The 16,168-nt window shown below is 38.4% G+C and overlaps 1 protein-coding gene across 1 annotated transcript in view; it reads left to right on the top strand.

Annotated features, from left to right (window-relative positions):
* The window catches only part of tdrd9 (tudor domain containing 9), a 57,436-nt gene that overhangs the window by 15,448 nt on the left and 25,820 nt on the right, over positions 1-16,168 (top strand). Inside the window, exons 6-18 of the mRNA XM_038286181.1 lie at positions 2,805-2,885; positions 2,973-3,137; positions 3,221-3,324; positions 3,410-3,529; positions 4,006-4,090; positions 5,505-5,562; positions 5,655-5,759; positions 9,679-9,776; positions 9,854-9,985; positions 10,224-10,386; positions 12,947-13,010; positions 14,426-14,489; positions 14,571-14,615. Of these exons, the coding sequence (XP_038142109.1) occupies positions 2,805-2,885; positions 2,973-3,137; positions 3,221-3,324; positions 3,410-3,529; positions 4,006-4,090; positions 5,505-5,562; positions 5,655-5,759; positions 9,679-9,776; positions 9,854-9,985; positions 10,224-10,386; positions 12,947-13,010; positions 14,426-14,489; positions 14,571-14,615 (1,284 nt within the window). The remainder of the gene's footprint in view (positions 1-2,804; positions 2,886-2,972; positions 3,138-3,220; positions 3,325-3,409; positions 3,530-4,005; positions 4,091-5,504; positions 5,563-5,654; positions 5,760-9,678; positions 9,777-9,853; positions 9,986-10,223; positions 10,387-12,946; positions 13,011-14,425; positions 14,490-14,570; positions 14,616-16,168) is intronic.

The raw sequence follows: 16,168 nt of genomic DNA, 5'->3' as shown, positions 1-16,168 counted from the left end.
GCATTAATACTACAATTAAAATAGGTACCTACCTAGACATTTAATGACAGCAATGCCAGAGAAAATGTTAAAAGAATAAAAACATTTACCTCATTGGGACAAGAACATGAGGGAAGCACTGTGAAAACATGAACCCTGTGCCAGACTGCAATCAGGTCACAAGGCAGATGTTGCCAACCCAGCAACTTTGTTGCTATATCTTGTGACTTTTCAGACTAGCAAGAAAATCTAGTGACTATTTCCTGTCTTGTTGGAGATTTTTTTTGACAACACATGCCCCGATAACTCAGAGTTTAGTGTCTTCAGCGAGTAGTTAGTGAGCAAGCCCCTCCCTCCTCCAAAACACTACATCTGTAGTCAGAGAGCAGAGCGACTCTTCTCTTTTTTCCCGTTAAACGCGAGCCACACAAAAGCTTTCACTGATCTCCCCTGAATTAATATGTGCCAATGTGGGCCTCTGTTTACTGTCTTTAAGTTGAATTGGTCAACATAAAATACATTTTGTTTCAGTCAGGTTAAATTAATCTTCTGGAACGCTAGAGAATCTTTTATAAAGCTTATCTTGAGTTTCTAAATGTATTTGGAGTATCTTAAATCACTTTCTGCCTTTTTAATGTTGATGTACCTATAATATGCAATTTAAGTGACCGCATCATTACCCCCACTACGCACTTAAAAAACCCTGGTGAGAACCCTGCCATGTAAGCCGGGTCCTTCGAAGACCTAAAAAACAATTTGGGCTGGAAACGATCAGCTGTGAATTGAGAGCCAGTACTTCAGCAGCGGTCCCACACTCTCACCCCGGAGCAACCAGGTGTAGCCCTGAACGCATTCAGTATGGACCAATGAAGTCTTAACGAGGGCTGAAAGAATTAATGGGATTAATCGTGATGTGATTAATTGATTATTGAAAAAAAATCGTCAACTAATTTATTGATTAATAGTTAACTGGAGTTACATACTCTAAGACATGCCTTTAGCTAACAGAGCTAGCCAGTTAGAGCAGTAGTTATATTAAAATTGTAAAAAAATATATATATATATAAAAACACCAAAAAACAATTTTTGCGTTTAAGAAAAAAAAAAAGTTTTTGTCCGTCATGCCCCATCCAGAACTCTTCAAGTGGTCTTTCACCTGGTTTAATAAAAAATAAAAAAACCTCTGGCTGTCCGATAATTAATTGATGCATCGAAAAAATTATCAACAAATTTATCGATTTGCAAAATAATCGTTACTTGTAGCCCCAGTCTAAATATGATCTTTTTTTTTAACATCATTCATATTGATATGCATAGCTATCAGAGGAAAACAGAAATCTAAGAAAGTCTAAAATAACATTCCATCATTATGACTGGTCTTGGAGGAAAAATAAGTGCAATAAACAGAATTTTTACCATATGACAAAGTAAAACATGCAAAATGCATGAAAACATAAAATATTACCCAGAATCATTTTAATAAAAAAAAAATGTAAGAAAATCCATAGTTCTCCTAAATGTGTTTTTATTTTGGAGCACTTGTGTATTAGTGTATTAGTGTTCCTTTTTGCAGTCACACCTTATGCATATATCTGCTATAAATATATATTTAGCCCTTTGTATTATTGCGTTCCAAAAGGGATTTTTACTGACATGCCGTGGGCTTAACGCAGGCCTTTTCCGAGACTTGTTCCATAATAGATGATAACCGGTCCATATTCCAGGACATAACTGTCTTTTGAGTCCTCTGATATTTTCGAGAGCATTATTTTTGTTTTATTTCTAGCCATACCTTTTTTCAGCTGTCTAGGGCTGGGTACCGAACTTCGGTTCTTTTATGGTACCGACCGAAATGCTTCGGTTCTACCGAGTATCGAAACATGCCTCGTCTTTCGGTACCAAGTTTCGGTGATTAATCACTGCAGTCAGTTCATCCTGCCTTCCAATATTTCTGTCAGAGCCGCTCAGACCCCCACATACCAGCGGTGCGCTGTCAATAGGATCCCATTCAACGGGCTTGTTTGTCAGACATGGTAATTTTTCTAAAGGAAAACTGCTAAGTAAAAAGGTCCTCACAATGTAACAGTGAATATTAGACACTGATTTTTTTTTTTATGTAAGAGGAAAAATGTAAATGGAAAAATCAGAGCTTAAAATAAAACTCAAGATTTGTTCTTTTTTATGTTGAGTAATTTTCTTTTTCTTCGAATTGATATTATAAAACTGGTATCGAAAAAAGTATCGTTCAGGAACCGGTATCGAAGTGAAGGTATTGGTACCGGTACCGAAAATTTTTGAACAATACCCAGCCCTAGCTCTGTCAGTTTAGGCTTATTAAGGTTGCTTAAGTTAGATTTCAGAAAGATTCTCAGTTGTAAATACTGAAAGAAATGTTTATCGCTAAGCTTAAATTTTGCTTGTAGCTCTTTAAAGGACATAAATATATCGGCCTGATGATTAAAGCACACTGATTGTCGCAAGTCTTACCATTGCCCATAATTCAAAAGATTGTGTCTGCCTTCGAGCTGGTTCCCCAACACTGGATTAAATGATGCCATTACACCTGGACAAAATTCCTAACATCATCCTAGATTTTAATCTTAATTTTTAGAGCTGATTTCTTTTTCATCTCTGTCTGTAATTTCTTACAGATTCTGAATTCACACTTAAATTATAAGAATCTAGTTCTACCCAAGTAGAAGTAACATATCCTTACTTTTTAAGTTTGTTTTACTGGGTGCTTTCAAACCTGACCATAATAGGTCTTACTGTAAACTGTTATTGGCCTAAAGCCTAACCTCTCCCTTTCTCTGGTTTTGATTAAGGTTCATGAGCGCACTGAGGAGATGGACTTTCTCTTGTTGGTGTTGAGAAAACTCCTTCATTCCAACTCTCGTCATGTTAAGGTAATTAGAGCAAGTAGGAAACATATCTGCTTTGTCTTCCTTATGTGTCACCTCCTTTATCCATATGAGCAAATTTGTTTTGGGCAGATAATCCTTATGTCAGCCACCATCAACTGCGATGAGTTTGCTAGATACTTTGCCACGCTGATACGGGGCAAGATGAGCCCTGCTTACGTGTTTGAAGTAGAGGGAACTCCGTACGCCACAGAAGAGTTTTACATCGAAGACATTCAAAAGCTTCACCCTCACGGGGTAAAGAGCTTTAGACACAATTGTTACATACTTATTTCCTCGTTGTTCAAGCTGCTAACGTGAAGTTTGCATTATGAAATCAGTTCGAGCTGCCTAATCCTGATGACCCGCATATCCCTCTCAAGATGTACGATCTTGCCATCAATCTAATCCACAGCTTTGATGAGATGGAGGGGAAAGATTTCAGGTTGGTTTAGTTATCAAGCTTTTGCTAAGATAACTTTTCTAATCAGAACATGCAATTTTTACTGATGGTTCAACTCTGTGATTAGCAAAGCTGAGGCAGATGGTCGGATGACTTTGTCAGAGAGAGGAAGTGTTCTGGTTTTCCTTCCTGGTTTACAAGAGATTCGCTGCATGCAGGAGGCATTGTCCAAGCTCGTTCACCAAAGGTAAGCTTCTATATTTATATATTTTGTTGTGTTAAAGGAGTATATATTTTTATTTTTTTACATTAAAACATGAATAGATCCTGATTCTGATCCCACGTCTATGGAATGCCCTCCCACAGACCTTGAGAGCCCCACAAACTGTAGAGATGTTCAAAAATCACCTGAAGACATTTTTATATCAAACAGCCTTCTTATGGTTTCAGTTTTACTTTTATTGTGTTTTTGTTTTTATCATACTTTGGGAACTGCCTTTAACCCCCTATTACACTATATACACTGAGATTTTATTTGAAATGTAATGTGCATTATAAATAAAATGTATTATTGTTATTAAGAGAAAGAGAATAAAAGCCTCACTGTTGTTTGTGCTCTAAAAAATGAGACCTTTTTATTGAACTGAAAATTTTTTTTCATGGAGTTACAATATATTTTCATATGTAATGTAATTATGTCATATATGTTTGACTGTGTCTCAGATTGCAGGTTTATCCTCTTCATTCAAGTGTGACCCTGGAAGAGCAGAATGGCGTGTTTATTTCTCCTGTCCCTGGATACAGGAAGGTTGAAGCTGCTTATTTCACTAGTTTCTTATGAAACGGGAAATTACTCTATTAGATATTTTTTACATGCATTATATCTACTGCTTTAATGGACAGTTTTTATTGTTTAATAATAAATCCTGCATAGGCACAACTAAAGATTTAATGTTATTTTTAACTTGTATTTCAATAGACTTCTATCTAGCTTTATCTATCAATGTATTCCTAGTTTTCTGTATTTTATTGTTTTATAACATGCATATCTCATATTATAATTTAGAAGACGAATCACTGAACTAATTGACTATGCTGGTGAAGCTTCTCAGTCATCCCGGTCATAGTCATTTCAAAAAAGTTAAAAATGTTAAAAAACAAACCACTGGACTTTGTTTTCTAAGTTTGAAGACGTTTTACTTCCCAACCATGAACCCCCATTGCTATGCAGGGGACCAAAACATCTCACCTGGTCAGCCAGACCATCAATGACCCTAACGGTTCCCTTTTCAGAGCTATAGGCCGATATTGGGTATTGCAGGCCAAAAACGATCCTAATGATTCCCCATTACTAAGTTTGGTCACGTTTTGTTAACTGAGAAGTATGGTGGTCAATGAAGGGGAGAGTTGTGAATCCCTCTGGTGTCTGTTACTATATTTTCAACAAAACAGCCTAAAAAGGGTCACAGCAGAAGAAACATAGGTAGGGAGCAGTATATTGGCCTAGTGGTTAGGGCATAGGGCTTGGAATCCTGAGGTTGTGAGTGCGAAACCCACAGACTGCCACTCTGGGTCTCTAAGCACCCTTAACCCCTGATTGCTACCCGGACGCTGCACAGTGGCAGCCCACTGCTGACCAAAGGGTATGGGTTAAATGCCGAGAGTAAATTTCTCCATTGTGTGATCAATAAAGTTCAGCTTATTTATTTTTTTTATTTATTGGGGTGGAGAGCTTTGCAAAAAAGGTTAGGGGAGGGGCTTACAGTTCAAACTAAACTGTTCTCTTTGCTCATGGTTTAAACTGCAGAATAATGTACAACACTTTGAATGGTATGTTTAATATTTGTTTAAACCATGTGTTACATAAATATATCTGCTGTTTCAATGGTACATTTATGTACTTCATGGAACATTCTCATGGATGTATTTCATGATATATTTTGACCCCTCAGATAGCAGTGATTAAGAAAGTCCTGTTTAGATCTGTCACTTGGTCTCTCATGGCCCCTCAGGAGGTTCTGACCCCCATTTTGGGAACCTCTGTATTATATCAGCTACGTTTGTAACTGATATAATATATGGTTATGGTGTTCTTTGTCATTGTTGCGGTAGTTACTGTCGATAAGGGAATGAACTAGCTATTTCTGTCCATTTTATCTTTAAAATCCAATCAAGTGTAATCCCTGTATTTAAATGTTCTGTTCATATCTTTCCCATGTCAGGTGATCCTCTCAACCAACATTTCTGAGAGTTCAGTGACTGTGCCGGACGTCAAATACGGTTGTTTTTTTTGTTTAACTTTAATACAAATTGTAGCTTGTTTAGAATAGTTTATAGTTTAAATGTAACAGATTTATGTCTTATTCCCCCAGTTATTGACTTCTGCTTAGCACGTCAGCTGGTGTATGACAAGGAAACTAATTATCAGTGTCTGCGTCTGACCTGGGCATCCAAAAGCAACTGCAATCAGCGCAAAGGTGAAGCATCTTCAGCACACATCTAGGACTGTTACAGCGTGTTAAGCTCTAAAGAAACAATGTACAATGTCGGATAAATAAGATAGAACATTTTAAGAAAATAGGAACAAAATACTAACATAACACTTTTTCCAGCAGTAAAGTGATTTAAAAAATGTGATGTAAATTTAGTTTTGGGTTTGACTTTTTTAAATTGTCATGGTGGTTTAAATTCCTCTACTCTCACAGTCATGATTTTGAAGAGTTCAGGTTCAAATAGGAACTTTTTGTGAGGTCATATCTATGCAGGGCCCTATAATTTCCGCGATCACGGAATCGGGGACGGTATTGCGGAATTGGCAAATTAACGCGGAATTGAGTGTAAACGCAGAATTTCTACATTTGACATGAAATTCTGTTTTTGTGTGGGAGAAGAACGTATGTCGGGGGGAAATGCACACCGGGGGACACAAATCTGGGCGACACACCCCCTCCCGCTACGTAATTTCCGCTCACCCTCCCCCATCAAAACATTGAAAAAATGGCGAAGCGGCTCTCCACAGCTCCGCTTTCGGCGAAAAAGTTGAGAAACTGTATTTTGCCTTGTTTTTTATGTACTTTAATGTACTGTATGGAAAATATGATTCTTTATGAAATACTTTATAATTCTGAAATTGAGAGGTCCTATTTTATTTTTTTACTTGAAAAAGCTAATGGAACACTTTTATTTATAACCATTGGTTCATAACCATTAATATTTTGTTAGTACTTAGAGTGCAGTGTTATGTTGCATCCAGGGGCGGATCTAGGATTCTAGGAGATCAGGGGCTTAGCCCTGAGGGTGCAGATGTTGACTCCTTTTTTCCATCTTTTTCCATCTTCAGAAAAAAAGGCTCTGATTCAGTCAAAGCTTCACATACCTGGGACATCAGTCTGTTTAGCAACAACTGGTGGTGGTGCTGGTAGTCCAGCTGTTTGCTTTTAAAAAAAGCTTCTGATATCCATTGATATCCGCCACTGGCCTATCCCTGTTTAAATTTGCTGCGCGGAGGTGCACGACTCCTGAAGCTGGCAATGACGAGAGGGAAACACTTCTTCTGCGTGGCAATGCTACAGGCTGCTTTCCTGCACATGCTGCCACCATCTGGTGAATTCCAGTACTTCACATTTTACTCAGATCAGCTCAAAAGCGAGGATCCGGGGCTTTTGGGGAAACATCAGGGGCTGAAGCCCAAGTAGCCACCCCCTAGATCCGCCTCTGGTTGCATCATGCAGTAAAAGTACTGAGTAAATGTGTTTTTTACCTCAATAAATGTATGGTCATTCCTATTTTATTTGTGTACATTTTAATCAACATTAAAAGCACATTCTTTTTACGACTGAAATAACAGTAAAGGGTAAAAAAAATGAATTCGCAAAAATTAAAACGGAATTTTCAAAAATTAAAATGGAAAAAACGGTATTTGGGAAAAAATAAAACGGATTTTATAGGGCCCTATCTATGGCATTCCCATTGTGAGACACTCATTTACTACTCTTAAAGCTGAAGTCTGTAAGTTTTTAAAAATCACTTTTTTGTCATATTGGCTAAAACTGTCCCTATGCCCAGCAGCAGTACATGTGATATGTAACCTGTGAAAAAAACTGCTTCAATTGGTACCGCCTACTGCCTGTATTTCAATCTGGAAAGAATAATTCGGGACGAGTCAAAACAACCAATCACAGCCAGAGGAGCGTCTGATGGAGTGTCAATCACAGCTCACACACACTGAATCGCCCCCCCCCCCCCCCCCCCCCCCCCCCCCCCCTTCTGGTCGCATGCTGTAGCCGCGCAAATGCTGTGACAGGGGTGGAGCTTGGAGGTGGGGCATGAGTGAAGCAGAGAGGGTGGGGGAGTTAAAACGTGTGTTTGCGGCCTGAGGCTTACCAGGCATCTGGTAGCAGAGACTCACAGACTTCTACGTCCCCAGACGCCTTCTCCAGCTCTGTTGGGGGAAGCTTGTGGGGCACCCATGTTAGCCAGGAGACAAAGTCTCTCTAGTGTGTCCTATTGATATTTTCACAGACCGGGGGAAAAAAAAAAACATTCTAAAGAATGTTGAATAATATGTAGAATAATCAATTGGTCTAAATGATATGCATAGCAGCAAAATCATACAATTTAATGTTTTCACAACTTAAATTAAGGGTTTGGGGGGATTTTTTTTTTCGCTACAAGCCATCTTTTTTTGTCTGTTAACTTTTTCTGTTATGGAGGTCTAAGCATTTCATATTGGAACCAAATGATGATCAGATATGAACAACATTTCTCAAAAAAGCTTACTAAAGCTGTGAATTGCATGCTAATTTAAGGCTAATAAAAGTTCTTTTTTTGTTTGACTCACAAAGAACTGGCTTAACATTTCTAAAACCTAATTAAGAACCTACTATCCATTTAAAATAACAATTCATCTTGACAAGCATATTATTATAGATTTTGGACTGTAAACAGAAAGCTACTAGTAGTTAGGGTGACCAAACGTCCGTATTTCCCGGGACATATCCGTATTTCACGTCCTGTCCCGGGCGTCCCGGGTTTTTTTTTTTAGAAAGTGAGGAAATGTCCTGATTTCACTGCGCACAACGCTCCGTGTGACGTAATCCCTGAGCCGCGTCAGTGCGGGCAGCCCTGTTCTTAATCAGAGGCTCTGTTCAAAAACCTGGGCTGCATCCTCCAAGGACGCGGTCTACCTAGACTGGATCCTTCGAAGTCCTTGAAAATAAGGAGGCCAGAAGAGTTTTGTCTGTAAATTCGAACAGGTCCACCCTTCGGCGGGTTTTACGCGTATGCTCTGTTGCTTAGCAACCGTGAAAGTTGACACACAAAGCAGGAAAAGAATGAATACCGAGGTTTTCAAAACTGTTTGTTTATTTATTTATTTTTTTTAAAGTTAAAGCGAACAAAGACTACACTCACAAGAATCCAGAGTGGAATAAAGGTTCCAACCACTGGTAGCAGGAACAAATAAAATCAAATGTAATGATAGAAACCTTAGTCAGTTAAATAACATGCTGCTGTCATTTTGCACATCTCTGATGTTGCTGCTATTTTCAAATATCCATTACTGTAAAAATGTCCATAGCTGCATATTGGCTATTAATTCTCCAGTTTTAAATTGTTAAAACACTTTACAGAATTGTATTGTTTATATTTTAACTCTTCCCTATTATGTTATTCTTAGACATTTTTCTAAGGTCCTCATTTGTGTGACCATTTTCAATAATCTTTCTGCTGCTGTAAATTTGCCCATTGTGGGACAGTAAAGGGATTTTCTATACTATAAAAGGGTTAGAAATACATAAGTAAATCTAAACAATGTATGTATAAAAATATATCTGCAAAATCTCTAATATTCAACAACAAAAAATACTTAGTTAAGCATATTGTGCAAAACAAAAATAAAAAAATTAAACTCCTATCAGATTTATAGTTCCCACTCTGCAGATCTATTAGAATCTGTCCTTAAATTACAGCCAAACCCATTTACACAGTAACAGATAAAAACCTTTAGATAAATCAAACATCACCGCCACATATCTGACTCAATAACCATTAAAACAACTATTTTCATTCATTTCAGACTGAACTATTCACAGAGTTGTATTATATTAAACTGAACTTCCAATTTTCACCACTGTTCTGCGCCAAGTAACATTTCCTCTGATCACGGAGCAAATCCCGATGATGAGACATTTGTTCTTTCAAACCCCCCACCGCGCCAAGGTGTCCTGGTTTTCCCAAATGAAAATATGGTCACCCTACTAGTAGTGTCAGTGCTTCAGTGTCAGGTCATGCCATTGAGAGCACATCCTCAGAAACAAAAAGCTGACACTGATGATATTTCAGCAAAGCAAAGTCCTGCTGACTACAGATTTCTCATATTAAATATGTTCCAAACAGGTAGGGCCGGCCGTGTGTCAAAAGGTTACTGCTACCGTCTTGTGACCAAACATTTTTGGAGAAATGAAATCCCAGAATATATGACTCCTGGGATGCAGGTAAGAGAGAGACAAACCTTTTTGCTTTAAATGCTTCAAGAAGCTGTCTTTAACCGGCATGTTGTTTCTTTCTTTAGCTTGCTCCTCTGTCAAACATCCTGTTAAAAGTCAAGCTGCTGGACATGGGAGACCCTCTCACCCTTCTCTCTAAAGCGCTCTCACCGCCCAACCTCTCTGATATTGTCAGGACAGTGCTCCAACTCATAGAGGCAAGTGAAGCAGGGGTTTCACTAGAGCACAGGTGTAAGGGAAGTTTGTACAAATGCCTGTTGATGATTTGGCAAAAGTAATGGTCCAGTGTGTTGAGGAATCGCTGTAATGTTTTTTTGCAAGGTGAAATGTATATTCTTGTTGCACGATTAATCAGAGCTCTTAGCATTTGTAAACATTTCTAACATGGCATATTATGGTGCACATTTTATGCTGTTTGGGTGTTTAATTCTTCAGATGGGTGCACTGTCTGCAAAAGCGGATGGAGGAAGTCAGAGCCAGGATGGTGAGCTGACATTTCTTGGCCGAGTGATTGCCAGCCTTCCTGTGGACCTTTACCTAGGAAAGATGATTGTCCTGGGTCATGTCTTTGGCTGTCTGGATGAATGTCTCATCATAGGTCAGTCAACCAGTATGGCGCAGTTAGTTGTTGAATAAGATTCCTTTGAAAAATTGTAAATGTGTACTGGGTTTGTATTAGTCCTCGTTTTGACAATGTTTCATTTATAGTCTGGTATTAACATTTTATACTGTTAGAAAATTAGGTAACTTGGATCTAAAAGCCCAGCTCTCCATGCACTTAAGAACAATCAATCAATTTCCCTTTGGGATTAATAAGTTATGTTTTCCTATTGAATGTATCAAATGAAACTAGGGCTGGGCGATAATTCAATAACGATATATATCGATCGATAGACGTGTGGCGCAATAGAAAAAAAGAGGGTGGATAAAAGTTCGATAAAGAAACGCAGTTTTCCTTCCTTCTCATTGTAGCCTATCAGGTAGGTTTATGCTAGTCACTACTTCCTCCCAACTAATCGCAATCGCGGACCCAGGCACGCCTTCACAAAGCGCCTCCCTCTCAAACCACAACACAGAGCACATGAAGATGTCGCAGCAAGGAGAGGCGGAAGAAATTGTTCCAAAGAAAGGTTTTTGTAGTTCACCAGTTTGGCAGTATTTCGGTCATGGCAAGTCGGACAAAAAACAAACCACAGTCATCTGTAAAATGTGTAGGGAACCAGTGAAAACGAAGTCTGATAACACAACCAACTTTTTGACATAAAATATGGTTTCAAATCTTATATCGATCAATATGCATTTTTTTTTTATCGATAAGCTTTTTTTCTATATTGTCCAGCCCTAAATGAAACTTAACATTTTGTATTAAACTAAAGGTGAAAATTATCTTAAAATGACATTGAATAAGAATATAATTTATTTCACAAAGAAATTATTGTTGAAAGTAATAGTGTGTCTTAAAATCTAATAAAGTTGTTTTATTTACAATTAAAAGAAAATACTATCTTGATGATTAGGTAAATAAAAAATAAAGATTTGAAAGTATTCTTTGAAATTGCAGCTGTCAAGCTTTTTGCTTGTTTCAACTTGTATTTTAATTACTTTTTTGTGGTATAGCTTTTAAAAATTAGAAGACCTTCCCATCACTATTGTTTAGCTCCCTCTGCAGAGTGCTTAGCCAGATACCATTTTGAAATTTCCCTGGGTAAAACATTATATTATGCTCACCCAAAAATCAACTTTGAAAGTTAAAAAAATCTGGACCTGCGTGTTCTATTTTAATTGTATTAAATATGTAATTATTTTGTTTTTACATTTTAATGTGAGATATTTGAATGGTGGCTATTAGTACAGTCATGCTGCTAGAGGCATAATGCCCTGTGTTTGGGTAGAAATACAACCCATTCTAACAGATTCCTTTGTAGCGAGTCATCACACTCTACTCCTCTGCTGTTAAGGGGGCATCTAAAATCCACCGCCTCAAAAGATCTATCTACTGGGTAATTTCCATCCGTCTGCTTACACTGCAAAAAGGATCTAGAAATACTTAAACTTGTATTAATTTAAGAGTATTTACTCTTCATTTGAGTAGGTACATAAGATGATCTGCCAATGGAATGAGTATTTATTCTCTTAAAATAAGATAATCAGATAACATGCACTTGAAATAATACAATGCAATTGTTTTTTTTTTCTTATTTTAAGTGTAAATGTCTTGTTCCATTTTCAAAGCGTCTCTCTTACCTCCTCAATATAAGAAAAAATCCACTTATTTTAAGAAAAAAAACACTTATTTAGATTTCAGTTTTTTGCATTTTACTCTATGCTGAAGTAAGTCTAGGCTAAGCTAAAGGTTATGAATACTTTTCGACGCAAGTGTAGCTTTCTAAAAAAAAAAAAGTTTGAACCTTTTTTTTAATCATCTGGATGATGTAATGACGCCATCTTAAAGAAGAGTGGGTCGTTGTTATTGAATGCAAAGCTTTAACCTTTTTATTTTCAGCTCAAAGACAGTGCTGAGTGCTGTGTGGCTTCAGGGAGATGCTCTCTCTTATGGTTTTTCTTAATGCATTTCTTTTTTCCCCCTCTGAAAGAACTTAATGGACAGAGTGACAATATTTTAAAGATGCCTCATAAAGTCTGTCCATCTAGTCTATCTCTTAAAAAGTTGTATAAAACTACCATAGTCATGTTTTTTACATACAGTTATGTATTAAAATAGCTTCTTTTTGATCTTTTTCATTTCAAAAAGCAGCATATTTTTGGTGTCATTTTTTTTCCTCCCCTTTATAACTTTGTATACGGCTATTTTCCAAAGGCAAAGCAACTTTTTTTTGTAAAGCATTTTAAAAGCAGCAGGCAATTATTAAAGTGCCAAACGACAGGAATTGGTGAAATAAATGGGCAATAAATTAGTATTTAAATAAATACAACGATTGGACTGTACTGTAGATTAACTGGAGTTGCATCAGTTTACCCACCATCGGCTGGTTAAATCAGCATCTTGGACTCTTAAGCAGCCTCTCCTATTTCTGAAGAAGACCTGGTGGCTGAATGGGAAATATGTTCTGTAGTCGCTACATCTCCATTACGAATGTGTATTTATTGCTTATATTATTAAGCTTTTTCTTTACACATTGGTTGGTCTTTATTTTCAGCTGCGTCACACTCTCTGAGAACCTTCTTTGCCATCCCAGCCATGCAGCAGCTTGCCGGTCACAGGTAAGCCACATCAAGCGGTTACTAATGGCACATTCTGCAACCAAAATTAAACTGTGGCACAGCAAAGATACTAAAGCTCACGTGTCTCAACAGGCTTTTAACTAGGAATATCTGATAGGGTGTACACCTTGGTGTACCAAAACTTCAGGCTTTGTGCGGTGGCTTCATAGGGTTAAAAGTCAATTGTCCTTCCTGATAGGAAACAATAGGCATGGGGTGGCCAATTTGGATTATAATCCCTGCTGGTTTTGGAATTGATAAATGTCAGCGTTGGCATTAAATTCTTTCAAACACACAAAAGAATAGTATCTAGTACATTTTGAAAAAAAAGCAACAAAGACAGTAAGAGTTCTAAATGTATACCTTACTTTAAATTAATATTGCTGGAGATTCCCATTAATTTCAGGTTGAAACCAGTGATTACTAATCCAATGTTGTTAATATTTAACACAAAAGTCACATTTCTTACCTAATTGCTCTTGAAGAAGCTGAAGATTGCTCTCTCTGTAGTTCTCCCATTGTTTACTCTTTTAATTTTCCCCAAATTCACAAACTCCTCATCAGTTATGCTGAAAAACAATTAAATTGATAAATCCTAGTCCAGAAACATCCTTATTCACTTGTTCACTTAAATGTTGCCGTTGTATGATCACATTTATGGATTGAATCTAAAAATATCAAACATTTTAAATTCAAACTATAGATATAAAGTAATGCATTATAGCAAACAATAGTTTAAATCATATTATAGGTCATCAAATCTGTGTCAAAAAGGCTGCCTATAGGAATTGTAAGTGTCCAGCAGGTATCAGCATTCAGTGACACAGTATCGACCCATCACTGATCATGAACCCATTACTAATGGACAGTATTGTCCCAAAGAACAAAAAAACCCTCCAAAATAATCCTATAATTATCAGTCATCCAATGAGTTTTCATAAACTTTTCAAAGTTTCAAGCTTACTTGTTTGCAACAGCGCAACTTCCTTGTTCCCGTCAATGAAATTGTCCGAAGGGATATTAGATATTCCATATTCCGATAACGGCGCCCCTCCGTGCTGCTTCACACCGACATATAACCAATAGGATTGGATTCTCGCGAGATGTGAGCTTAGCGAGATTACACGATACTAGAAGGGAAATTCAAGATAGCGGCCCTGTGAAGACCGGATCGGCAAATTTTAAACATTTGAGCGAAGTTTCTATATTTCTAATATCTATGTTCACTGTGCCCAACTCCTCATGTTATTTAACAGTATCTGAATGTCATGTATATGCAGTCTAGTAGATATTTTTACATGGAGAGCACCATAGACTGACAATTTTAGACTATCTGAAAATCAAGTCCAATTAATTTCACATGCTGCAGTTCTGTCACTTAAATCTTTACATATGTTATTATTCTGTGATTTCAGGAGTAAGCTGGCATTTGCCCATGGTACACCAAGTGACTCTATAGCCATCCTTAATGCCTTCAGGGTGATTATAAATCTTGTCTTTCATGTCATCTTCAAGATTTTAATATGCAATAGTGTTTAAAAATAATTTTAATGCACTTAGGCCTGGTACTCTGCTAAAAAGAATGGACAACTGAGGCATCCTAAGGTAAACATATACCGTATTTTCACGACTATAAGGCGCACTTAAACGTCTTTTTTTTCCCTCAAAATGTGCGGTGCGCCCTTTGGTGCGGTGCGCCTTATGTGTGTTGTAACTGCGACTTTTGAGACCACCTCATTGAGGAGATGATGAAAGAGTGGCTGAATGTAAGGAGACCAGGTGTTTTTTTTCCACTCATCACCATCGCTGTTAATATGTGACTCCATGCGTGCCCATCTCACAAGTGATGTGAAAAACATGGGGAAACAAATTAACGCTGTGCTCGCTGTTCAACCGCTCGACATCGGTGTGAACCGGACCCAGCAGGTGCAGCAGAAGCAGCGAGTGTACATGCAAAGTCAATGGTTGACGCGCGTATAGGTGCAGCAAAAAGCGCGTTTTGAGCAGCAGCCGCAGCGCCTCGGGAGCGTTTAAGTATCTTCCGCACCGCCAACGCGCTGCTGCTGCTCGAGATGGAAAAATTGAAGTTTTGCTGCTGGACGCGCCGCATCAACCAATCAGAGAAGCTGATCTGGGAGCTGACAGCGAGACAGACACAGCGCTCTGATGACATTAACGCAAATGAAAAAGGCTGGAAATGATGAAAGGCAGGTGTATGTGAGGAGACCAGGTGCTTTTTTCCACGCATCACCATCGCTGCGTGCCCATCTCACAGCCGATGTGGAAAAAAAAGGTGAATCAAATGGATGCTGTGCTCGCCGTTATCCCGGGGGTCTGACAAAGGAATTTCAACCGCTCGACACTCAGTGTGAAGCGGCCGTTCAAAGTAAGGCTGCGAGCGGCGTGGGAGCGAAGGATGACAGACGGAGACCACAGTTTCAGGATAAGTGGAAGGCAGCGCTGGGCAAGTTACGCCACCGTTTGCAGATGGATTGCAGATGCTTGGACTAACGTGTCTGCTGGCTCTGTTGTTCAAGCTTTTGCAAAAGCCGGCATTATTTCTGAGGAGCTGCGCTGCACGGAAAGTGACTGACAGCGAAGAAGGGGAAATTGGCATGTCTGATTTAGCGCAGCTGTTTAATTCAGAAACAGAGGAGGATGACTTTGATGGGTTCGATTAATACTTTGTAATAAATACATGAATAAAGCACAAACATACTCAGTTTTGCTCCCGCTCTATTTTTCTACCTGAAAACTTAATTCAACAGCAGCCTCTGGGCGGGTCTCCTCCTCTTCACCGCGGCGGCTGGCAGGTGTTTTTTCATCTAAATAATCTAAATCTTGCAGCTATATTTGCTGTGATCAGTGGGAATAAAGTAGTTTTAATATGTTTTTAAGTGAGAAAGGCCACCTGAAAACTTAATTGCAGTCAGTTCATCCAGATTATCTATTTCTGTCGGAGGCGCTCAGACCCCCACATACCAGCGGTGCACCGACAGCAGAAATCCCTTCAACAGCAGCCTCACCGCGGTGGCTGGCAGGTGTTTTTCATCTAAATAATCTAAACTGCAGGCACCAGGATACCGGCAATAAAAGCGAACATATTCCGTCTGCAGGTTTCAGGATTTCAAGTTAATTTAGGAGTCATCACAGCGCTG

The sequence above is a fragment of the Cyprinodon tularosa genome, unplaced genomic scaffold (assembly GCF_016077235.1).
Source record: "Cyprinodon tularosa strain WSP-4 unplaced genomic scaffold, ASM1607723v1 ctg222, whole genome shotgun sequence".
In the NCBI taxonomy this organism is placed as follows: Eukaryota; Metazoa; Chordata; class Actinopteri; order Cyprinodontiformes; family Cyprinodontidae; genus Cyprinodon; species Cyprinodon tularosa.
The sequence above is the reverse complement of the archived record's forward strand: the minus strand, read 5'-3'. Positions and strand labels throughout refer to the sequence as shown.